This window comes from Dermacentor albipictus, chromosome 4, assembly GCF_038994185.2.
Source record: "Dermacentor albipictus isolate Rhodes 1998 colony chromosome 4, USDA_Dalb.pri_finalv2, whole genome shotgun sequence".
NCBI lineage: Eukaryota > Metazoa > Arthropoda > Arachnida > Ixodida > Ixodidae > Dermacentor > Dermacentor albipictus.
Window position 1 is genome coordinate 81617556 of NC_091824.1, and position 26735 is coordinate 81644290.

At 43.6% G+C, this 26735-nt stretch overlaps 1 protein-coding gene across 3 annotated transcripts in view; it reads left to right on the top strand.

The window, feature by feature from the left end:
- gem (transcription factor CP2 like gemini) overlaps positions 1 to 26735 on the top strand; it is an 81739-nt gene that overhangs the window by 11196 nt on the left and 43808 nt on the right. For all 3 annotated transcript variants that reach the window (XM_065445950.2, XM_065445951.1, XM_065445949.1), the window contains 6 exons: positions 6936 to 7141; positions 8776 to 8843; positions 15302 to 15407; positions 16919 to 17025; positions 20195 to 20344; positions 23839 to 23907. In XM_065445950.2, the coding sequence (XP_065302022.1) occupies positions 6936 to 7141; positions 8776 to 8843; positions 15302 to 15407; positions 16919 to 17025; positions 20195 to 20344; positions 23839 to 23907 (706 nt within the window). The remainder of the gene's footprint in view (positions 1 to 6935; positions 7142 to 8775; positions 8844 to 15301; positions 15408 to 16918; positions 17026 to 20194; positions 20345 to 23838; positions 23908 to 26735) is intronic.

The following is a 26735-nucleotide window of genomic DNA, read 5'->3' on the forward strand; positions in this document are numbered from 1 at the left end:
GCTTTGTTTTTGCAACTTAGTTCGCGTTGATGTGAGCGGCTGCACAAAGGTTAATTCACTCGCTGCAGCTGTCGCGTTTCCTCGTTGCAGCAATTTGACAGCGAGTTTCTGCGGTCATTGAGTGAGATGTGTTCCTATTTGCTTGTGTGCGCATGACATCTTGCTTGTTAATTTAGTTAATATGCCTATGTTTACAAGTTTATACGACCTATAAAACTACTATCCTTCCTTCACTAATTCGCTGCCGCATTTGATGCTTCGCCTTTCAGGTGAAACTACAACTTTTTCTTGCTTACAAAAGCTCTGTTCTCGCTACGACTGATAAATTCACTATTACAAAAGCCTAACCTTTCAGTCTGGCTTGACTTAATATTCCCCTTTAGGGTCCCTTTCAGGAAACTTTTCAAGGGCATATAATTTGTGTCTTTCCAGCAGCTGCCTAACGTCCCATATACGAAACATTGCCATAGGGATAGTGCATGCACAGTAAAATATAAAAAAAAGTTGCTTGCTTCTTTATGTGCTTTGCTGCGAATGACATAGAAACACTGCAACACAATGAAAACAGTAAACCTGTGTTATAATGCATTATCTCTGCCTGCCAAAAGCTAAGTTCATGCATTCAGAAATATTGAACTTTCAGTTACTTGTACAGTCACCGACCGTTTATTCGGACCTCACGGGGGCTGCAGAAATGTCCAAATAAACAGGTGTCCGAAAATGCAGATTAAGAAAAAAGAAAGAAATCTTTTATTTCCACGCACTTATTCGGGCTCGGCAGCAGGCTTGAAGAAATCGTGAATGCGCCTTCGCATGCTGTTCCGTTTACGCGCAACCAGATAAGTCTGAATCTTGGAGAGGGTCGTATGGTCACTATAGGCAGCTGAAAGCACAGTCACTCCTTGTACACGCTCCGCATGCGACGGCAGCGTAGCACATGGTGCGTCATCTTTCGACTCGGAGTCATCCTCCGGCGGTGCAGCAGAAACCTGACGAATGATCTTGTCGTCGTCAAGTTCTGTGCATGTCAGGACAGCAGTGTCAGCACCTGTGAAACTTTCAAATGAGACGGTTTCCAGAATCGCAATGCAATCACTGCGAAGGTCTCAGCAGAGTATTTTTGGTGTCAGTAAGGAGCACATCGGAAGGCAACAAATCCTAGGCCTCCCGGCACCTGCTTACCGGCATTCCCCACCGGAGTCTGTGTGGGCACAGTCGACTCCATTAGACACTTGACGTGATGTTTCCGTATGCTGCATTGGGTCACCGCAACTTCAACACAGCATACAAAGCAAACATCACCGTGCCGTCACACCGACACCAGTCGCACAAACAAAAAATGTCGCCTCTCTCAGCGTCGTACACGAAGAAGCAAACAAATCAGCTGCTGGTTTGTCTTGACATGGCTTACTAAGCTGAGACTGTAACTGCTGTAGCCACGAACCAGGTAGAAACGATGATGATGAGCGGGGATTTGCAGTAGCACCACTTCGTGGGGTAGCATGGAGGCTCCGTTCAAAACAAAAAAGGCGTTCAGCAAGCCGAACCATACACCAGTCAGAGTTGGTGCATGGTGCTCTCGATCGAGTTGACTCAAGGAGTGTCCGAAAAATCATATGAGAGGTTGCAAGGTGTTCGAACTTTCGGCAGTTGTTATACATTATGGTCTATGGGGAGAATGGTGGTGCCACAAAGCAGACCGAATAATCGAGCATGTCCAAATTTTTGGAGTCCGAAAAATCAGTTGGTGACTTATATCGTGTGAAACAGTAGACTGAAACCAGGAAATTACACTGTCACAGTCTGCGCAGCTCTCACTTCACAAGAAATGGGAAATTGATTGTTTGGAGCCTGCGCTGTGAGTTCCCTTCAGTAATTTTGGGACAGACGGTACCACCATTGGCTACTTTTCATTTTGACCCTCTGTGGTGCCACTGCAAGGGCCGTGCTGCTGAGTATGTGTCCACTGGTTCAATTCCAGGTCACCTCAGCTGCATTCTCTGGGGGCAAAGCACAAGAGCAGAGCATACTTAAAAAAAAAGAAAACTCTTGTGGTGAGAATTAATCCATAGTCATCAACTGGGGCATGTCTCATAGCCCATATGTTGTCATGATGCTAAAACCATAATATCTTGTTCTCATTGTCCTGTTGCTTGTTATTGTTACAATTAAATCGCTTCAGTTGAGCAGTTACAGCCTTTTCAGGGTGCATAAAGGATGCAATCGGGTCTTGTGATGCTGTCTCTGTAGGCATGTACAGAAGAGAGCCTGCCAAAGACATTTCTGGTTTACTCGTCTAGCTATGCAATGCTGGTTTGGCATCGTGCAAGCATCTTGCTTTGCAAACGTTTGCTTCGCCTCCTACGTCACTCAGTAGGCGGCATTCAATTTGTGCTCGTACCTTTTTGTTTGATGACTACAGATGTGTTAGATGAACATTAATGCGAAGGCTGTTTGGCATTTGCAAATCAGTTTAAATTCAAGCCAAAGGGCACCGCTAACTCACGAAGTGAAAATGTGGTACCAGAGGGGGTATTCTGTTAGTTTCTACCTAGTGGACATGTCCATTTCATCTGCTGCAGAAGTTGATTGGCTGGGCTGGGGTATGCAGCAGAAGGAGACTGGTGGCCCCAGACAATCAGAACTTCAGCAGCAGATGAAATGGACATGTCCATTAAGTGGAAATATATAGAGTGCCTCCCCCCCCCTCCATTGTCTTTACAGTGAACACGGGAGCACACTATGTAAATTTGTGATTCAGAGAGTATAGAAAAAGAATGAAAATGTTAGGATATAGCACTGCTCGAAAAGCTTTGCCACATTGCTCCAGACAGTGCCCATTCAGCAGAGTTATGTGGTATATCTGGATATAATACCTGCCTCTGCAGCTCTGTGGCTATGGCATTCTCCTGCTGGACACAAGGTTGTGGATTCAGTTCTCAGCTGTGGCAGTCACATTTCAGTTAAGGCAACACATAAAAATGCTTGTGTGCTTAAATTTAAGTGCACATTAAAGAACCACAGTCGGCTAAGATTAATCCAAGCCCCCCATTACGCTGACCTGCATAATCTACTGAGAAGTTTCAAGACTTTAGCACCGCAATTTAAGATCTTCGCACAATAATGTTATTGCAGCTTAGTCCCTAAAATTAAATGAAAAGAAAGAAGCCATCAGCAATTTTTGTACAGTACAGTATCTACAATGTATGGAGTTTGTACAAAAGTACTTAGACTAGTGCTTGCTTTCAGTGACAATACACTGCCCCTTTTGTTGTGTGTGCTTGTGCTAGATTATTCACCTCATGTAAAAGCTCACAAGTTGACTGTTTGACTTGTGGTATGTTGTATTCTGCAGTAAAACCAGTGAACAATATCCAAGTTGCTTTGAAAACTTGTTAAGAAGTTACCATAAGTGCTGATAGCCTTAAAGTTCAGATAAAGAAGATGCAGTGTTCCCTGCTTTTGTGAATGTTTCTGCGACGTGTTCGTGCTTGGCATTTTGACACTGCTATCAGAAAACAGAGAAAGTGCAGTTACAGATAGCTGATAAGAGCTTGCTTTCAAGATAAGGAGATGACACGTGCAACTCTAGAAGCTTCTCAGTAGGGTGGGTTTGTAGGGGTAGTCTTTGTTGGTGTTACCAGGCCAAGATTAGCCTTTCCAAGTGTCTAGTAAGCAGCTGCTTGTCTTTATGGGCCATGTGATTCCCGTTCTCAGTGAACAAAACTTTTGCTGCAGACCAGTGAGGCAGAGGTTAAAAGTTGCATAAGCTTTTTATTGATTCTGAAAGGCTGTATTGATCTGCAATCCACTTATTCTTTTTTTGAATCCTGTCACTGTGATATTGCATTCATAATGAATCTGGAGCTTTGCTTGTGATGGGCAGTCCCGCAACCTTTTGAGATATCTAACAAAAGTAGGAGCTTTTTATTTTCGTAGCATGAAGCTCTTCTCAAAAGCATATGAGAGAAATAATTTGATTGTCAGTACTTGATGTTTCTGTGTTGTGAAATGAAGACTACCTGTATGTGACGATATCTCAACATAGTTTTTCTGTTGTGGTTGTCTCAATAATAATCAACTCATGCACTGGCATTGGTGATATTAAAATTACAGGGGCTTTTAGCTTTGCTGAGCTACTTATTGGCATTTGCTTTGCCTCCAACACTTTCAGAAAACCAAGATGTTCAGGACTGGCCAAAAATGTAACACCTGTGCATTGCTAAATGGGAGCAGGCATTCTCTGTGGTCAATACAAGGAAAAGTATACTGAAGTGGGTTTGGTTGCATAACTGTGTCGAGAATGAACAACACATAGAATGAGCCATATCACTAATGCAGTGCTGGCTGGCACGTACTGGAACGATAGCAGCAGTGCCACATCTTGACAACTTCAAGTTACCCACCATGGTGGGTAACCCGTGGCTTTGGCATCGCACTGTTAAGCCTGAAGGCGTGGAATCAAATCCCTGCCGCAGTGCATTGCGTGCATGCATGTTAAAAAATTCCAGGTGGTCAAAATTAATCCGGAGTCTCGCACTACGGCATGCCTCATAATCATATAGTGGTCTTGGCACGTAAAACTCCAGAACTTAATTTTAGAACTTCTTGTTCAGTAAATTGTCTACATAGTAGGACAGTCAAATCTGAAGTAGTGATCCCGGATAAAGTTAATTGTTACCTATATTGAGCATGTAATACTTGCTGACTGATGTGCATGTAAAATAACTCATTCATAATGGACTGTACATTGGATATATCAAACTCGGGGTCCCTTCGCTGTGAGCGCCACCGAGCCCTTGAATGTGAGGGAGCTGCATTGCCCGACTGTAGCAATGGAGTCCACGGAGTCGCCGTGGCTGAAGGTGCACTTCACATTCGCTTCCAAAACATTTTTTATTTTTATTTTTTACAACTGATACGGCACAGTGGTAGCCCGTTGACCTTGGGTTGGTTGTCTGACATCACAGCAATCACAGAAGGTGCACGTTGGAATTGCACTAACTTGCAATGACACCGCTATTGTTCCAAGCTGCCACTGTGAGAAACGGCGATCTGCACATGCCAGTGTGAGGAGAAGAGTAGCACGGCGCACTAGTTCGAGGCTACATTCCTCCTTGCCGATGAAACAGTTTATACTTTGCTAATATTGACGGAAGTTGACTGGAGGAGGCCCACACAATTGCGCTAAGAAACAGTTTAAGGCACAGGCAAAAATTACTGCCTACTACGCATAGATTTGTTTTCAATGAATGTATTCCTTCCTTACTTTTCACCACAGCTAATAGCAAATTCCTGTATAATAAACACATTGGAAAAGTTTGTTTAAATTTGTTGTAGGCGACTTTGCCTATATCGAATCACCTCATATATCAAACTGGTTTCAGCACATAAGCCTATTTGTTATAACTTGGTTTGACTGGAATATGGAGTGTATTATATTATCACACATCCATCGTTTCACATTTTTCTGCTGGCCTTGTTTGATGCAATTATGGTTGTTATATTACTGCTCTCATGCATGCCGTGCTTGCTGTATCAGGAACTCTGGAAACGTTGACCTTTGATAATAAAACATGCCTATCTTATCAGATTGTATGTGGGATGTGAATAGCATGGTGCATTTTTTTATCTATGCTTTCACCGTAAACTGTTCTGGTATGTCTGGCAATGCATGTACAAATAGTGGACAGGCTTGACCACTTGGATTCGATTTGACAACTGGTGACTGCACTTACCGTCATTGTAAGTTGTGTGTTGCTTCGCTTTCTGAGCACAAGTTTGTCCAATCCACTTTACTCTTACAGTGTATCCATCTCAATGCTCTCATTATTCTGTAGCAAATACAGTGAACCCCACTTCGTTATGGCCAAGAGAAAGGGAATATAGTTGAATTTGTTATTCTGACCAGAAATGTTGGCCGGACTGCAGTTTCATGCCATCTGTGTGCCAAATACGTTTGGGGCAGTACTGTACAAGGTGGAGATTTTTGTTTTGTTGTCTGTAATTGTGGCAATTTTGGAGGGTGAGGTTTCCTGCATACTATGGGCGGCTCACTACCATTATTTTGCATTCATTGGAATAATAGTCCATGCTGGAAATATCTAGAAAAACAAATTTAATGACCGATTTGTGATCTTTCGGATTTGTTGTTTTGTTCTGTGCATAAATCTCGCAATGCAAGCCGCCATACTCAGGCCTGTATAACTAAAAGATACCAGGCCTGATGTCACATTGGCAATTTGCCTGTGTGTTTGCCTGAACATTGTGCTGCTTAAAATTTCTTAGACAAATTGCATCTTTTGTGGTGCAAAATATGTCAAAATTATGGAATTGTGCCATATCAGTAATGATGAACAAACTAGCAAGCACTGATATTTTGATTTCTCAGACAAAGAGGAGAACTGGTGGGTGCACTGTGTGTATGGGTGTTTCCAGTAAGCAGCCACATCTATTGCTGCCAGTGCTCTAGCATGATCACTTGTGTGTTACCTGTGTGAGATAGAGTTTATGGAAGTGTAGAAAATGTTTTCTTTTATTCTGTTTTATTGGTGTGCTTCCTTTTCCAGGCTATTTAGGTGAGGTGCTATATTCTGTACTGCTTAATATATGATGAATCAAAGAGAAAATTATGTTCTGGATGCTGGTGTTTTACTTACATTAAGGAAAGAATCTGCTTGCTAAAAATTGTTTAACTCGCTGCACTTCCCCACTTACTGTATGCACATAAATGTTAGTGTGCTTGTGTATCTTTTTTGTATACTACCTGTATACACTAACTAAACCAGGATCCGAGTTGACAGGTATATGGAAAGCACACTTTTGTTAAACCTTCTTTATTTTTTAGCTTTTTGGCTGCTTCACCCATCGTTGAAGTATTTGTGTCGAGGCCAACCCTTTGACTTCCACTTGTATCATGCTGCTGGCAATTGCAGCCGGTGCCGGCACAGCTCGTCGGCTCCCGACCTGCGCATGGCCGTGTACCAGCCAACGGCACCACTGTCTCTGCCCCTGCCACGCCTCGGACCCGGTGGGGAGCTGGCTGGCAACGTGTCGACAGGTGGCTTTCAGTACTTCCTGGGAGCAGCCACGTCCATTGCCACCAAGCTACATGAGGAGACCATGACCTACCTCAACCAAGGTTGGTCGCCATATTTTACTGCAGCACCAGTTAAGAGCTCAAAGCTGGGTTTACAGTATCTATCTGTCCTTTCTTTAAGCTGTCGTTGTCATGCTATTGTTGTCATTATTGTGTAGATTGTGTAGTCATTGTAGCTGTCCAGGTGACCTCCTCATTCTTGGCTTCGGCCTCATTATGTGGCAGAGAAAAACAAAACTTTGCCCCCATCACCTTCACCACTAGGGCTTAAACTCGTGTCTCTGGTAATGTCTAGTCAGGAGCTCAACGCACTAAGTACTATTGTGCAACATTTGTGCTAAGTGATGTTCACAGTATTTAGTGGATTATGCAGACTCTTGAGAGTAGTGGCATTTTTGCTTGTAATTTGGAGGCGAGGATTGGCAACACTCAAGTGGATGAAAAGCATGTTGTGTGCACAGCAGAGAATTTGTATTTTCATTTGATGCTGGTGTCTGATTTGAAGCCCTGCTGCAGTTTGCAGGGAGTGATATGAGAGTGGGATGAATCGCTGAAGTCCACTGATATTTTTGTTCTTGTTCGTAGTGTTGCCTTTCTTTAACCCTTTGACTGCCACTCCCAAGATTAACTCAGGCACTCACCCTTGCACAGCCTCTGCCTCTCCTGGGTGTACTCATTCTGTGCTTTCAGCACATGCCCTGCCTCGCCAAAAGCAGCTCATGCAAAAAAATAACATTGCATTGTTGTTGTGCCATCCATGGAGAGCTAATCTGAACACAGAAAAACCTTGGAACATTTAAATCTCTGGCTGCAGGAGGAGCAATCCCAGGGCTGGGTCGCTCTGTTATGGCAGGGCAGCCATAGCGAACCAGTGGGGCAGGTTCACCTGCACTTTGACAGACGAAGAGATATATGAATACTTGATTAATAATAAATTAGAAGAAATTGATGCTGGAGAACCAGTTTATATATAGCATGAATTGTCCGCCGAAAAAATACTAAGGAAGAAGGAAGTGGCCGGGGCTGAGCATTGGAAGGGTCGTTGTAGCCATGACCAGCATGGCGTATCCACCCATCCGAACTATTACTGACAAAGGAATTTATGAACTGTTTAGAAATATTGAAATAAGAGAAAATGGCAGCGAAATACTAGCTTCTATGTAGCATGAGATGCCCACTGAACCAACATGATAAAAACCTGGCAGGGGCTGTGTAAGAAAAAAAAGAAAAAAAAAGTTTGATAGTCAAAGGTTCAAGAAAGCTATGGTCAACTCTTGGTAGTTTTAATTCTGGCAAGTGATAATCTGTGATTCTGGCTTTATTCAGAGGGACTGCTAAACCTCAATTATCCTAATTTGAATCAAGGGTAGCTTGCACATAAATTATAATTTCCTATTTTAATCATTTCTTCATTTTTCTCCCAAACAACACATGGCACTACAGAGTTCAAAGACTTGGGGGCTGTAAGCATTTCCCACTGAGGGTTCTTTGGTCCCTAAATCTTTGAGCTACTAGATTTTTGTATCCATGACTTTTTTCCAAATTGGAAAACATTTTCATGCAAAGGCAACCTGCTTATATAGCAAGATGAGTAACAGCTGAGAGTATTTGATTAACTTACTGTGAAGCTGGTTGGTTTCCGTTGGTGATATTTGTTGCCTGATGTTTTCGGGCAGGTCAATCGTACGAGATTAAGCTCAAGAAACTTGGTGATCTCACTGAAATGCGGGGGAAGATGCTGAAGGTGAGTGTAGATGTGACAAACGCCTCACTTTTTTTATCTAACTTCACATCTTGTGGACTTGCGTCGCTGATGAAATGACCCACCATGATATCTTAGTGACTATGGCATTCCACTGCTAAACACAATGTCGTGTAGGTTCAATACTGGCTGTGGCAGTCACGGTTTAGTGGGGGCGAAATGCCAGAGCACTCATGCACTTAGATTTAGGTGCATGGTAAAAGGCCCCTAAACCAACCAGAAGTTGAAATTTAGTTGTGGTGTTGCAGTCGTGCGCGAGTCTGCAACGAACACATAATCCGTGAGAATTTTTCGAAACAGTGCTGTAATAGCGGAGCTACACACTTGATGATTGGAGTGTGGCCCTCGCTCGTTTCGCTCATTCTTTCGCTACGCTGCATTCATCAGCTGGCCACTCCTCCTCACCGAGAGTACCTAGAAATGTCATGTGACATACATCACTGCCAACGCGCTTTTCAAAACACTGTCCTCTTCCGATTATCGCGACTCCACGCTTCTTGGCTACCCGCTGTTGCCGCCATGCCGGCCTGTCCTCCTGCAAAGTGTGCTGCTAATGGACCCTGTGTTGCCCGCACGTATGCTATGCGCCAGGCATCGTGCAGGGCGTCATCATAAGGCAGCCGTTGTCGCGTCGTTTCATTTTTCAGTCGGCACTTTTGCAGCCAAGCAGCACACACGGGTGCCTTCTAGCCATCACAAAACACTGTCGGACTCTGTTCGCGCAGCTAATCAGACTGCCTAGCATGACTGTGTTGGAATGCAAGTGATTTGGCACTTGCATTGTGTGCCGTAGTTACCAATTCGGGAGCACGTAGAAGCAAGCAACACGACGAGGAAAAGCAGGGAGCGCACGCACCTGCTAGCACACTAACTGGAAGTCATAGGTTCTTGTTCGACCAAATGGCAGCATCTGCCCCTGCTGACATCACCAGATGCACCCTGCTGACATCACGACAAGTGCTGGGGACAGTGGGAAGGCCTGGAGAAGAGCACGGGATTGTTTTTTGATTTTGTGGTACGCCCGTGGTACGTAGTGCTGCTGGATTTGGCAAGGTTGATCATGATGGCATTCTGAGCTCAATGCGCGTGTTTACTTGAAATGTTGTAAAAAATGTTAGAGATGGTTTAGAAGCCCTTTAGAGATCCCTAGATGGTCAAAATTAATCTGGTGTCCCCCACCACAGCATGCCTCTTAATCAGATCATGGTTTCGGCACCGAAAACTTGAAAAAAAAAAAAAATATATATATATATGTATATATATATATATATATATATATATATATATATATATATATATATATGTATATATATATATATATATATATATATATATATATATATATATATATATATATATATATATATATTTATTTATTTATTTATTTATTTATTTATTTATTTATTTCTGTTTAAATTATATATGAAGAGAGACTTAATCTGGGCTGGTTGGAACATAAGAAAGGAATGCTTAAATGTTTGCATTTGTTAATGCTTCAGTGCCTTTATGAATGAAATGAGTAAAGGTTCTCTGACCTTACTTGGTTTTATTCCTAGAACCAAAATACAACTGCAAATCAAATCAGTCATTATTGAGCGACTGTCGTGCTGCTTGGCACTTTAGCTCATAAATTTTCTCATAAGATCTGCACAATATTTCCCATCTTTCTGTCAAATCTCTCTCATATGATTCTGAAGAGATATTACATACATGATTGATTATTATTATTACTGTTGTTGTTGTGTTGTTGTGTTGTTGTTGTTGTTGTTGTTGTTGCCACCAACATACCGAAGAAGAAAAGTCGCTCTGAAAAAAAAGGCTTTTTCTCAACACTTGTTGAAGTTTTATGTCTTATATGTAGCTAATTAGCATGTAATTATCATCAATGTGTAGCTGAAACAAATTTTCAACTTCAGTCTACTGTGATCACTAGCCACTTAAGTCATAAGGCATATTCTACCACTCCGGGAATTGTACTCATTGCATAAACCTGCAAGTCGTCAACCATTGTGGCTGTGGGGGGTGCGGGGATGTCTGTGTTGACAGGGTGAAAAATACCCGGAGGCCACACAGTCTTTAAAGGGCCCTTTGCCAGGTCTGGCCATTTTGAGCTGCCAAGTGCAGAGCATGTATTGCATGATAACAATCGTGTCTGCAAAATGTTACATCGCTACGTGCCCCGGAAAGACCTGAAATTTCAAACCGAACGCCATTTTTCCTTCTCGCGGCCGCTGCGCTCCAAGCGGAAGGATGACATACACGTGCTAGTACGCCTACGTACACGTGTTTGCACTGTGACGTCGCTTGTGGTGACATGTGACTTCAAGAATTACTCAAGGCAACATCTGCTATTTTGTATAATCTGTTGCTTCAACAGATGAATTAAAACTTAGAGAAATAATAAAACACAAACTGAATGTTCACGTGCTTTTGTTTTACTTTGTGCCGCAGCAAGAGAGATGTACTTCCGTTTCATCTGCTTGTTCCCTTGTCGTGCAGTCGCATGTGCAGACACTGAAACTATGTCATTTTCTACTGTGTTCCAGCCTGGGATCATGCTCTGTGATCCGCTTGTGTCTGGCTCAGTATTCGTGTAGCACTGACATATATCGCTAGTCAGGTGTCCTCGTGCTCAGCGTGCAAAATCGCATACTGCATAACACGAGACAATCACAACGGCTCGTGCGCGACACCATCAGTGGAAGTGCACTGTGCTGCAAAAAAGCGAGGACAAAAAAAATGAAGGTGGGGCCCGCGACGTATGCGTCATGCGATCCTCGAGGTCCGGTATGGGAGAATGCAGGGAAGGAATTTCACTTGCGGAGGCTAGATGGGGCCAGCAAAGGGAGTGCCATGCTTGGCAGTGGAGATCTCCTTCTGAAATTGTGGGTTCGCAGCGCCTAAATATTTCGATCGGCTATTAATGAGCTGATTTGAAAATTGTTGCAGCAGAACACTCCCTAGAGGACACATAACAACTTCCAGCGTATAACCAAAATTTGCTATCGGGCCTGGTGAGGGGGCCAATTAAGCACGCTGGCCGCGTCAGAGCCAATGTCAGCTGCACATTGGTCAATTCGGCTGCGTGATAATGACCCTGTGTAGTATCTTGTAGAGTGCCAGTGGAAGCGCTCTGTACACTCTTTACTGTGGTAGTTGTTACAGTTTCTTGTCTTGAAATTACATAACCATTATCAGCCACAGGCTGAAGAGGAAAAGAATCTTACCCTTTCTCACGATTTGTTCCGGTGTCCATTATGCACATCTTTGCCATGGCAATGATTACTGCCTTTGCTTTGTAACAGCACATGGTGAAAGTAGCGCATGATGCCAGTCACTTTGCTCTCTCCGAGTTCACATTTATTGGGTGGCTCTCAGATGTATGGGCTTTACACGTTGTGCTTGCTTTCTTTAGAGCTTCACTGTAGTACACAGGCATCCACAATGCAGAATCCAGATCTCAGTTAACAAGAATGGATGCTCAACATCTTCTGGGGGAGAGTCTAGAGATAAAAGCCACAAGGAGATAGTGCTTAGAGGTGCTGGGATATGAACAGACCATCCCACCAACTATGAACAGTCAATTACGGATGACAACTCTCAAGGCCACTTATGCAGTTTCTTCACAAAGAAGGCCTGCATGCATTTACTTAATTATCTTAAACCATATCGCTGACTATGCGATCAAACACAATGTTTAAAAGCTTTCAGATACAGCTCAGATCACTTATAATGTAACCGCCTATAGTGCAGGACCGGATATAAAGCATTCTTTCTGACTATGTCTTAAAGCATATCGTTGACTATGCAATCAAAACAATGTTTACAAACTTTCTGATACAGCTCAGACCACTTATGATGTAACCACCTATAGTGCAGGACTGGATGTAAAGTGGTTCTTTCTGACTACTGTTTATCTTCCCACAGAGCTCAGTGTGTATGCTGTGGTGTTCTCCTGTACTCTTGGGACAAAGGAACGACAACACAGTAGTGCAAACAGTCACAAGGGCATTTATTGCACCTTTCATAGATCAATGCCTGCTAGCCGAGTTGCTATCCACAAAACATTCCGATGGGCGCGCGACAAATCTAGGAAGTCCGACTCACCGCGACCGGATAGCGAGCGAATATGTTCGCCCCATGCTGGATCCCAACGCCTGGTCGTTCGCGTGTACGGTCACGCGAATGGTGGCGCGTTCGAAGGCGGCCACGCGAGGCGGTTTCGCAGAAGCATGGGTCGGCGCGCGCGCGGGACGTCCACGCTATTCCCCGACCCGCTGGGAAAGAGCCAGCCTGTTCTCCTGTGCACCCCCAAGTAACCCTTCCGTGAGGCGGCGTTAACAGCGCAACACTTGCGCCATCTCTCGCACTGCACCCCAACCACATCGACCGCCGCGGGCATCACGCAGGCCACGCGGCAAAGCCGGATTACAGGAGACGCGCTATGCAAGAAAAACATCAGGTGACGCGCGAGAGTTGCGCATCCCCACAATGCCTAGCGCTTATAGTGCAGCCGCGCGCAATGAAATAGCGGTTATAATGCGGTTGTCTGGAAAACTTGCAGACAAGAAGGGTAGTAAACACACTTCTCAATAAGGTGCTTTGGCCAAGGGGAGACTGACAATGGCAGTGCAGGGATAGAGGAGGAGGAGACAAGGAGCAAGCGAGCGAGTGAACGAGGAACTGAGGGGAAAACAAGAAAGCACGGCGGCAGCGTGCTGCCTCAGCAGGAGCATGGGTATTGGCTAGACAACGGAGAAGCATTTTGCTCCTGCCGCTTGCCAGTGGTGTGTGGTCTGCATCGAACGCTTGCGCACTGTCGATTTGTGGCTCTTCAATTTGTGTGCGGAAAGTAAATACAGCCACCGAGGGATTTTTTCGTACACAGGCAGGATCGCAACAAAATGTCAGTTATCAAGCAAGCCATAAAAACTCAATGCAACGGTAAATTCAATTCGTTGTTTTTTTAAAACTCCAGCACCGCAGAAAAATCAGTGGAGGCTACGAGTGCTTATTGCATTCACCTGTCACGAATTGCAGATATTGTGCATGTGACCTTGTCTCCGTGACGCTATCAGTTTAAACTGTGTTTTGCAAATTCATCGGTTCAGAATGTTGTCAGTATGTGAGATTTTGCCCTTCCTACCAGTATGTGCACATAGAAACTTTTGCTATGGCAGTTCAGGGTAACTAATGGCTGATCTCTCACGAAGCTCGCTTCATGCGTGCTGCTGTCAGTTCAATTTATGCGCGTCATATTACGCCAGGGCTCCGTGTATTCGTCTACGGGTATGAATGCTGTCTTGTCGAGAGTCAGGTGTCAAAGTTGCAGTTTGGTGCTTGTGGCTGTATGGCACTTGGAAAACGGAGGAACCATCTTGCCAAGGAAAGTGAGGGCACATCCCAGTTGTATCCTTCGATTCCCGGACACATGTGGCGGTTTGGTCACGGCACCAGTGACTTATGTTATAAGTGGTCTATACTGTAGTCGCCAACTAGTTCGCTTAAAGTCAGGTGCTCTCACTGATTGGTGGCTTGTTGCACACTGTTAGGTAAGGTGTAATTAATAGGCACCTGCCTACAAAAAAATGCATGCATGATTTTGCTCATGTTCATCATGGGCTCTGAGCTGTCATGTTTGTAGTGAATTTTGGTGGCATAGCAACATTCTGTCTCCTCAGTCTTTTGACTAGAGTGGCACATTCATGGTATATAGGTTGCTGTTAGATGCTGCAAGAGAGAATTGTCATGAAAAATTAGTGAAAAGAAAGCCTTACATGCGCATTTGCCTAATGTAAATTGAATCTAGTGTCGGACATCCCAAGGCTGGTCAGTTAATGTGGTACACATTATAGCTTATATGTGTTTATTATTTAATTCCCACGAAGCATTTGTCAGTAAGGTCCTGCCATAGTTGATATTCATAGCAGTCCTTCAAACTCATGGAAATCCATATATCAGAGGGCCATTTTCAAGGCCCTGAACACCCCTTAGTTTAATTAGGTGCTTGAAAATTCTTGAATATTATTTTCTACTAAGCCTAGTAGATTTCATTTTGACGTTTGGCCGCCGAGTTGGTGCAATCCAAAAGTAAGAGCCGATATATCCAGTTAGCAGCTTTGCAGCAGCTGGTGATAGTTTATTTGCTAAGCATTTTTAATGTGTTTCTCTCTTGTTTGTGTGCAAAAACAAATAGTTTGCTCATTGTTAAAAACAAGTGTCATTTTTGAAGCTTTCAAATGTAGTATTGGCTTAGTCCTTGAAAATACTTTGCCAGGGCTTTTGGAAATCCTTAAAGACTCTTTCATTTTTTCCTAGAAGCTGAAAAAAACCTTGCATCCACTTATAAGTGCACAAAAATATGAAAGTTTCTTTTTGATCATTGTCATACTAAAACTGTGCTTCAAACTGCTGCTTTATGTGTGTTTGTCTTCTTTTAGAGCACCATTCGAATTGGTTTTCAAGAACGTCGGCTGCAGTACATGGAAAAAGAACAGATTACTCAGTGGATGCGGCAGAGACCAGGCGAAAGGATACTTGAAGCTGGTAAGGGTGCATCTAGCTGCACACTGACCTCGCAAATGGCTACACATATAAGCAGCCCATTGCACTGGAACTTGACTCTATCGTCATGTAACACAGCATGCGCCACCTATGTGCTTAAAACGTAAATAAATATGTAAGCAGTTGCACAACTGCACATCAGAGAGGGCTATGCAATTCTCACCTCAGTTGGGATTGCTTTCTTGCTCCCAAAGTCTCCGTGGACCATGAAAAAGAATATAACAGGAGCAAGGGACCAGGAAGTGGCAGTCAGGCCTGCTGGGCAGGTGTTCAGTTGCGCCTTGGCTAGTCTCTGACCATTCTCACTCGTGTCCATCCATGTTGCTGTACAGTCAAACCCACTTATAATGATACCAGTTTTGACAATATATCGGTTATGACAATGAGAAGCTGCTGCACCGTCAACTTTTGTATGTTTTCCGTGGCGAAATAACCCGCCTACTGCAATGCTTCGATGCCGCATTATCGGTTATAAGGATGACGTCTGGCTGCTGGGTGTCAGAGACGAAAGGTAGGGAAATGCAAAATCCTTTAAAAGAACAAAAATAAAACAAGAAATTCAAGCCGCTGTACGATGGCCCGCTGCTCCAACAGCCACAGCGCGCTAATTTTCCAACCATCTCTGCGCTCCTTTCTCCCGTCACCCTTACACCCTTCCAAACACGAATGGGCTGCACCCATAGCTCTGCGCCGCACCACCCTCCAAAATAGGCATGTACCGCACCAACTGTGCTGCTCCCAGATTGCTCGCATGTTGCTCGCTAGCTCCTCATTCAGCGCAGTTCTGCAAACAGCTTAATTGCTCGCGTTTGTCTTTCTTGCGCAAAAATCGTTTCTGGCCACACGGTTTCTCAGCCTTGTTTGACTCGCCGCCGAAACGGAAGATGACTGATCCGCCTGCTGACCATCGGCAATGCACGACGTTGCCGGTGAAAGGAAAGCACACGGCTATAGGTTTGGAAACGAAGTGCTTCTAACTCACGAGGCGATTGTTGTGAACATATCTGCATCAGATAGTGACAGCAGCGATGATGCAGTAGGGCAGGCTGCCTCAATGTTGTCCTCACAGGAGGCCCGGCAGATGATTCAGAACCTCTGGGGCTTCATTTTTACGGGGAACCTTCCACCGCGCTACATGGAGCACTTAGATGCCTTGAATGAGGATGTCGGCAAGCTTCATGTAAAGCATGCAATGCTGATGGACATAGGATTTTCTCATGCAAGCTAGTGAGAAGTACATAGCGAGATGCTTGTAGTGGTCTCACTTCAGAGTTTCTTCTGGATTTCTCAAGCTGACAGGCTGCCGCAACAGCCTTCTCACAATTTTTAAAAGGCCCCTTTTGGGGCCACCAATGTGATGCCTTGGCATGGTCACACTTTTCACTGCTGTTTGTGTTGTACTTAATTTGTTTGCATTAACATTGGGCGATTCCACTTAAGCAAAGTGTGTAAGACTCATAATCTTGTTAATTCCTTTTCTGTACCTCCACCAGATGTGCCCTTGTCATATGGAGTGTATGAAGTGGTCAACACGCCAAACAAAGTCCACTTCTGCGAGTTCCTTTGGGATCCAACCAAAGAGACAGGAGTTTTTGTACGGGTAAGTGCACTTCCACGTCCTTGGCATAAGAAGGGGCATACAGGCTTTTTGTGTGCTTGAAATGTTCTATATTTGTGTTCTTTTTTCTTCAACATCACACAGTACAATGCTTCTCACGATGTTTTCGGTTGGCAATCTTTAACCCTCTAAAAACTTTTTTGTCCGGGCAATGGACCAGCGGAACAGACTGACTGATGAAAAGCAAGTGCACTGTAAAATGAAGATGTATCTTATTCGATGCTGTAACCCCCCCTGCTGTAACATCTAGGGGCGCTACGAGGTAATCTTCGAATAAAGAATAAATGGGGCAGCACTACAGTTTGGTAACATGCTGTGTTCTACGCAGCCTGCGATACCCAGAGGCTGGTATCTTTTTGCTAATGTACCAAGCGGCAGTTTGGTAATATACATTTTTTTTTCAATGTTGCTAGTTTAAGCTTACTCCTTCAGGGAGCAGTGCCTGCATATTTTCGATCAAGGCGGTAGCATGCACGCTCATCGTATTATTTTCAAGTTTTCTTTTGGTAACTACTTTTATGCATCCTAGCTGCATGAACACTTAAAAATTACGTGCAAAAGAAGCAATAAAAAATGAGACATATGATCATCATTTGAATGCCTAGGCATTTCTTATGCACGTGACTTATTCAAATTTGTGTTCGTGACCGTATGGTAACATGGTGCAATAGTGCATAACATTTGGCCTTCTTTTATCAGAGGTAGTAAATTTCCTCGTTTTTTGCAGTTCTGGCCGTTTCTTTTCTACAGACATTCTGTGAAGTTGTACGTGATAGAACCAATCAGAAATACAGGATCAAACTTTTTTAAAAGCGTAGCTTCTCGCACAAAAACTAGGCACTCGCATTTGTGTTTGTGACTGCTTTGTAACATGAGCGCTAGTGGTTCTACCGTTCAGACTTTTCCTCAAATGTTTCAACTTGGCTCTCTCCTTGGTGTCACTGCAGTCCAGTTTTATTTGTATTTAGCATTCTCTGGGAGCTTACCCTGATTTCACGAGACTGTCTAATCATTTTTATGGGCTGACCCCAATGCAGTATACTGTGCTATCTTCAGGGTCAGCCCAAGCGAGGTCAGTCAGCCCACGCAGAGTCTAAGCAGACCTGTCTGCAGAAAACAAATGGTACTACTTTGAGCACTACTTCTTCAAGGATAGTTCCGAACACTGTGGAGCGTCTGCACACTAAATGAACAAATAATCCACCCATCATACTCTACCTATAAAGCCCATAAGTCACCCATAACACATAACGCAACATAGCAGCACAAACAAACACCTCTGAAAGCATGATAAATGCATTCTTCGGTAGCAATCGGAATTGATTGTTCATAAATTTTTATAGTGCAACGCCACTTTGCTATAAACAGCCTTTAGCACACATTCAGTACATACCTAGGGACAGTGATGAGCATAGATTTGCACAACACTATGGTACGATGTTACCAAATGATAACATACCAATTTTTTTTATTTCCGGAATAAATGAATTCATTCTTGTACAGTGGTTTACAACCAGTTAGTAAGTGCAGTGAGCCAGTAATAAATGTTATTAGTTATTTTCCCAGTATGTGGTGCCATAGTGGGTTAAACTAATTGTTACTTTTATTTATCAGCTGTCATGTAGTCTGTATTCAGGGTTCTGACAGGATCAGAATTATGACGAAGCTTGCCCTGAACTTTAAATTGCGCAGGCAGAAACACAACAATGAAGCAGACTGGGCTGCACTGCATGTCCTGTCTGGTACTTTTCTGTGGCATTGTATTTGCTAGTGTGATTTTAATCTCTTAAATATGAACCGACCAGCCCAACAGTGTCTATTGTTAAGCTTGCTTTATGTGTTGATGTATGCAAGGGGGTAAGAAGAGCGCAAGAAAATTTCCATGTTGTACTAGTGCTTACATAGCTGTACACTGTGCAGTATGTAATAGTATTTTCAGTGTTTTAATGTTGTGACATCTGTCATGTTCTGAAGGCTGCATTGTAGCGAAAGGCCTAACAAGCTGATCTGTAGGCGTGTGCAGATAGCAAATTTTCAATTTTGAAGCGAATTCAAATCATGGTAACCAAGTGCAAATTGAATTAAATATTTTTCTACTACGTACACTATTTGTTTTGCAAAAATACAATTTTTTTCACCAAACAGAGGTGCGAAAGAAAGGCAAGCTTATTTTACAGAAAATAATGTACAGGGAAATTATACTTTGCTGTCAACAAAATTCTCTAGTACAGCAGTTTTTCTTGACGCTATCACAACTGCAGTTATTCAATGTTATGAAGGAAAGATAGCTACTCAACATGTTCGTGGAGCAGCGACACCCTCCTGCATGTCACAATTCCTTCAGACAACAAAACAAGTCGCTTACTATGCTCACTGGTGTCTGGCGTCGGCAGGTATCTCTTCACAAGCCAAGCCAGCAGCGGGCACCCACACTCACAATATTCTCTTTCATTCAAAATTTCATCATGCACATACCTTTCAATCTGTGCTTGTGGCAGTGAAAGTTGCTGCAGGTTAACGAGCTTATCAAAACCTTTCCACATTGCTGATGTGGAAGGAGCCTCTTCAAAAGCTTTCGTTGTTGTAGACATCACTGGGTTCCTTGGTGTTCAAATTTTTCTTGCTTCTTCTAAAGCCAGGTTTTTAACCCAGTTTGCCATTGAAGCACCCTAGTGACAGTGCCCTCATTTTACTTTTGGTATGCTTCACTGCACTGCAAATATGCTTCACCATAATACATTTTGTATACTTCGCCGCGTAACATGTTTGTACTGCGGCGAAACTGGCTGAAAGAACTGGCAACAGCAATTTTGGGGGTTTCAAATAGTTAGTGTCTTTCGAATCAACGATAATTCGAATCGAATATTCGAAGTTTCGAATATTCGCGCACCTTTACCTTTACTATTCAGTTCCCTACTCTTATCTATTCTCCCCATTTTACACCTAATGAGAAAACAGGATGAAGAAAAGCTATCATTCTGTTCTCATTGTCAGGTGACTCATTAACACCACACAAATGGGCTATTCAACTTCCATTTTTTATTTTTTATTTTTTTCAGCACTAGGTAGCATTGTGACATTAAGTTGGATGCAAATTGGATGCAACCTAATAGCAACTTTTTGCATGATGTGGGGTGACCTATTCCCACAGCTCAACTGCATCAGCACAGAGTTCACTCCCAAGAAGCATGGAGGTGAGAAAGGTGTGCCCTTCCGCATCGTCATTGAGACATATTCACACGGGGAGCCCGGGCCACCACAGAAGTTACACTCAGCATCCTGTCAAGTCAAGGTGTTCAAGGTAAGACCACACTGGCAGGCACGGGTTCATAGCTTGGCCATATTCTGAAGTAGTGCGTTGTCCTCTCCTGAGAAAAGAAAAAAAAAGATAGAGATCACGGATTCCGCAATAAAGCCGATTTTCTTTTCCGCCTATCAACATTACTTGTAAATGAGAACTGCAGTCCAAACTGGGCACTGCGAGCTTTCCAGCGCGTGCGTCATTTTCAGTTTGTGCATCTACATCACGAATAAATTCAGCTTTTAGCGAGGTTGTGGTCCACATACCTTTTCTCATGACTGTACACAGTATCTATAATTAGTGTATTACAAAGAATCACATGTACAAACTACAGTAACCTGAAGCCCTCCATTGCATCATCCCTCAAAGCCTCATTGTCACTATGGGATGCTAAATACAATCAGTCTACCAAAAAGTCAGTCAAGAATTCTTCAGTAGAAACCATTGTTTCTAAAGCTCCTCAACACGTTCACTGCGACATGGTTCACAGGTGAGCCACTGCAATTTTTCTCCTTGTGAAGCTGTGCAGAGCTTTCCTGCAGTGCACAAGCGACGTCTTTGCTAGAAATCAACAAAGAGGAAAAATTCAGTTTTTTTCTGCTTTGACGGGTTGTGACGTCGTCTCGCTGCACCTTGAAGAAGTTTTAAAGTGGCACAACTCCCTGGACACTCACCAGTGGGTCACGACACACCATGTGACGAGTGACCCACCAGTGTGTCATCACGCGCAGAAATTGGGAATTCAAAATGTGCAACTGTAGTCTACATGTTAAAGGCCAACTGCAACAACATCTTGAGCCGCACGAAAAACCTACATTCAGATAACGCGGATTTAGAGCAGCCGCCTTAAAAATGTTACATTGGAAATATGTTTGTGATGCATCAGGAAAAGCTCACCAAGATGCAAGTTTCTGATGTTGAACAAAAGAAAGTGCCATTACCGCTCGCTTGAAACTTGGAACACTGAGAACCTCCACAGTGCATGGGTGTGACCTCTGAGGGTGGGTGGCATTGGTGGCACGCTGAAAATCTCGGTGCTCATGGGCTCAGATCTGCGTCATATCCACTAACCACCAAGTGCCTTCGGTGTCTGCTAAGGCACTGGTATTTAACCGCTTAACTGCTGAGACAAATTCTTAAAAGATGCTTAGAAGTGCAAAAAGAAATTGGCAAAAGTCATTGTGTATTTTCTTATCAAAATTACAAGAAACTGAACACATCCATTTGCAAAGATCGCGAAAAATTCACGATGAGTCAACTCGTCATTGGCACCAGCAGATGCTCGTGATGGTCAGTTACTCATTGTCAGCAGATAAGGGGTTAAATCTGTTAAAGAAAAAAAAAAATTAAACAATTACCAGCCCTGCAGTTTTGCCAAGAGTGCTTGGGTAGTATACACAGTTGAACCTCGATATATTGAACAGTGCAGTGATAGCGAAATAGTTCGATATAGCCGTAATTCAATATATAAAATAACGAAAAAAATCACCGCGTTAAAGAATAAAGCTGACTTGGACAACTTAGCACTTCGCCGTAAAATTTCTCGCCTAACACTTTTCCATAAGCTTTATCACCATCCATCACTTCACGATGATTTCTTTCAGTCACCAACAGTTATTTTTCCACGCCGTGACCATCCATACAAAGTCAAGCGCATTAACTGCCAGTCATCCCATTATGCATCTTCGTTCTTACCATGCACAATAACTGAATGGAACGCCTTACCATCAGTCATTGCCACGGAACCAGACTTGACTAAGTTTCAACATTTAATTCGCTCACGACTTGTCGACTAATCGTATTATTATTCTTTTTTGGGACTTTTACAGTGTTTTTCGATATTTGTTGATGTTTTTTTAGTGCAGTTGCCCTATGTTCTCCTAATATGTACTAATGTTTTCTCTGTAATAATTGTGACCTAATTATCTTGTATATTAACTATCTTTCACTGTATTATTACTTCTGTTAACCTCTCTTGTTTTTAGTATGTACAAACTACAACCAGTGCTTGTGATTGACCCCCCCCCCCCCCCATGTAATACCCTCGTAATGAGGGCCTTTGGGGGTATTTTGAATAAATAAATAAATAAATAAATAAACACTTCTGCAAATCAACCAATGAACCATGGGCGTGATCGTGGATCGTTGTTCGGAGCGCACGTTCATTTGCGCCACACGCAATTGGCCTAGGTCGTGCCGACTTCATCAGCCGTGAGCGTGCGGTCGATTGCGCCGCACGCAAGTAGCCTAGGCAGCGCCAACTTTGTCAGCCGTGTGAAGCCGGTGCGTCCTAGGCCAGTCGCGCGTGGCGCAACGGAATGTGCGTTCCAAACAACAATCCACGATCGCGTCCCAATCATGACTCAGTAAATACTCACTCGAAGCTTCACACAAAGTATTTACTTATTTGGCTGACAGTACTGCAGCAGTGTAGCCTGCTTCTTATTGGCAGCCGCGTGTTTAAACACGGAGTCCTCAACACAGTTTAAACGATCCACAAGCGATAAGCCGGTGTCCTCTATTGCACTGCAGTAGTGGCGTAGAAGGGCCAAAACAGCTACAGCCCCAGTTAAGTCGGGAGCGGGGCAACATCAGCATTTGCGGCATCTTCGTTTGGCCACTACTGCTGCAGCGAACTGCACATCCATCAATCGAAGCATCTTGAAACACTGTCAATAACGAAGTATTAAGTGGCGTCTGCCAAGGCATCTATGAGTGAGCCCATTGAGCGTGCGCTGTCGCACATCTTTGTGGATGCAAGTTACCAGTCCTCACAAAACGTGGTACCGAGGAGTCAGTGCGACAAATGCAATGCATTGTTGACATTGTCGAACCAGCCAAGCCACCACTATTTTCGAGGGTGTTGCAGGAAAGCTGACCACCTGTCAACAGAGCACACGTGGTCTGGTGTGGCGAAGTTAGATATATACATTTTACGTCCGACTCCATTCAAAATAAAAAATTTAAAAATGCATGCAATTTTCCAGGTGGTATAGAAAGTGTTCGATATACGCAATAACTTGATATATTGGTGTTCCATATATAGAAGTTTGTCTGTATATACATACCATCCATTTATGTGTTACCAATTTAGGCAAAGAGAAATTTTGTTGCAGTTTACCTTTAATGTCCCAGCATAACATGATGAAAAGTGATCGCTTACTGTTATATGTGCCCAGGAATGCTGTTGTGCACGTGCGGGTGGACCAGCTCAGAAATTCAATACTGCAGCCACGTCATGCTTCACTCTCTCATAAAATGTCCTTGATTTCAAAGCCCGGGGCTATGGTTGCATTAGACATTGTTAGTTGGTTAATATTTACCATTGTAAATATTGCTTGTTTTCGTTTTATGAGCTGTCAAAAAACTCTTCCTTCTCCCCACACAATTTATTCTAGCTAATATACTCTTGTAGGATTCAAAAGAGTAAATACATAGGCTGCTTTATTGTTGCTATCATTTAAATTAATCCTTTGCATTGTGTCCTTTTGCAGCCAAAAGGTGCCGATCGCAAGCACAAGACTGACCGTGAGAAAATGATCAAGAGGCCCCTAGCTGAGCAGGTGGGTGCAGAAACAGATTCCTGTAACTGCCAGATTGCTTATGCTTGTTTTAAGAAGGTGTTGAAGAAATGTGGCTTAGCACTGCTGGATTAGTTACCTGCGTGTATGGAATTGTAAAAGGGAACTTCGTTTCGAAGTCTTTTCATGTAAAATGGTAGTTGTAATGTTAAGGGATGCAGTTGGCGACCAATAATTTGGACTCAACGGGGACTGCCAAAACGTCCGAATAATTGAGAGTCTGAAACACACCAAATTTTCCCCAAAATAAATAAATTTATTCCACAAGTTGCCAAAAAAAAACAGCGTGCCACATTTTCGGATCATCACTTTCAGAGATACCTTCAATTTTCTGTAGATATAGCGGAAGGCGCATTGACGTCTATGAGTGACAGCATTCTTGACTCAGTGCCAAGCACACTATCTTGTTACTGTGCGGAAACACTGCCTGCCGTGGACACATACGATGCTAGCGATGCGCAATATCTCGTAAAATGAAAGGATCTTTCCAAAGTGATTGCTCGTGAATACGGCCCAAGTTTGTAAACACCTGTTGCTGTGCACACATATGCTTGCCCTTGGCCTCGACATTCCGTTGGTGGGATTTTCTAGAAATGCCTTTTATGCTATTCCTTTTCATGCTTTTCGCACTTCATTAGTAGTCGGGGTTACACTCCATATGCCATTGGTGTAGCCATGGGGTGTCGACCCCCCCCCCTCGAAATTTTTTGAACTTCCCCTTCCTCCTTTCCCACGGAACAGAAAGTTTCAGGAAGTGGGCTCTGAAAGAGCGACATGGATGAAAGGGCAAGCTTGAATGTGAAAGCAAGGTGATGGCTAGTGGGGGTCCCAAGGGGTGGTGGGTGGCTGTCAAGGGGGCGATCCCCTCCCCACGCACAGAACATTGTGGCCTCAGTCATGACGCACCTCTACCTCATTCCAGGTCGTGTTAACCGTAACTGCTGAGGGGGGATCAGCACTAAAAATTCCACACACAGGTTAAGATAGGACGAGCACATGCATAAGAGCTTGGGGGCATTGTTGCTTCCCACCAGTCCTTCGTGTCGTCGAAGAGCTCCTTATTTCTGGTTCTTGACCAAACCGTAGACCATGCTGCAGGGAAGAAAAGTATTACGAAAACATTGTAATTCGCTTGTCTGGGAAACACATAAGCACCCCCTCTTTATTTTTTTTTTGTTCTGTTTATTTCTCTTGTCTCTGACTTTCATTATGTTAATAAACTTGAGAAGAGCTTGCTGTTAGGCTAGTTTGCACACATGCTGGGCCAGGGAAGCTAAGAAACTGCCACAACAAGCAGGCGGGAGGGCAGGTAGGTGAATGGCCTCGAAGTCAACGCAGAAACAAATATAGAAATGTTAGGGGCCGCTGCACTGTTCAGCAACCCAGTGAATGTTGAAGAGTGCGACAGTGACTAGCAGGAAAAGAATTTTTAGAAGGGGAGTGGAGGATGGGTATGAGGATGGGCAGGAGGAGGGGGGTCAAGGGCTCAAGACCAAAGTTGGCGGTTAATTATTGACATAGGGAGAGTGTCTTGTCACTGCCCAATCGATCAGCACCTCACGGCCGTGACCAGTTGCCTAGCTGAGGCTCACCTACCCCATTGTAACGCATGCTGCTTGCTGCGGAGCGCTCATCCTATGTAAATGTTTCGGCAATTTTCAGTATAGACGGATGTCAAGAGACACAACATTTTCAAATCTCTCAGCGCTACAAACCCTTACTGTACTGCGAATTACGAGTGCTGTAATTTTCATAAAGGCTTCTAAATAGGAGGCAACTTTGCTTCGAATTGTCTGCCTCAGTTTCCGAGTGCGATCAAATAACAATATGCGTTGCAAGATGACTGCAATACCCATACTCGCAAGTTACTTCCAAACATCTCTTCAAACAAGTCAGACAGCAGGTTACCAAAAGTGAGTGAAACTTGCATCCCATCGTACTATTGAAGTACTAGCCCAAAGCTTCGTTCCTATATTTTTAAATCTAGAATAATATAGCACGCCAACAATGCCAAAAGTGTGATTGAGTGATAGATGACCTGCAAAATAGTGCGTGCCCTTTTCCATACGTAGCGATGGCCATGCCACTCACTAGAAGATCTAGCTGCAAAACAATGGGTATCTCCACTGTTACCTGGTCTGCAACAAGTCTGGCCTGGAAACAAGAAGACACATGATAGTGCGCTGTCTTGATTTGTTTGGCTTTTAGCGCTGTTCGTTTTGCCAAGTCATGTACCAGCTAGGTTATCGACATACGTTATATTCATACATAATTCATACACAATTGTTTTTTTAATCACTTTTAAGTATAGCATAAGGATGATAGCATAATTTGATGTGAAGTGGCTGAATGCCTTAGCAATGAGAAACTTCTGTCAGAAAGTAAACAAAGCATTGTTTCGGCAACGCAAAAAACGTGCGTCCTTGTTGTTAAAGCATTCTTGTCTAGGGAGTGTTAGGAGTTTGTCTTCGTCTGGTGTACAACCTCCACACACATGTGCGCACACACACACACACACACACACACACATAGAGAGAGAGAGGTGAAGGAGGGGGAGGAGTGGTAGTTGTCGGCGGAGAACCTTCCTCCCCCCCCAAATAAATTTCTGGCTATGCCACTGCCATATGCATTATCAATGGCATCAGCCGGCCATGAACAGGGGGCATTAAGGTTGGCATAGAATCAAGTGGACGGCATCACTAGAAAATCAGGGCCCTTACCTCAACCGCTGTCATGCTGTTGCTACTTTTCATTATTGCAATATCAAGTTTGTATACTGCACATGACTTTTTCAACTGATGAGCATGCTT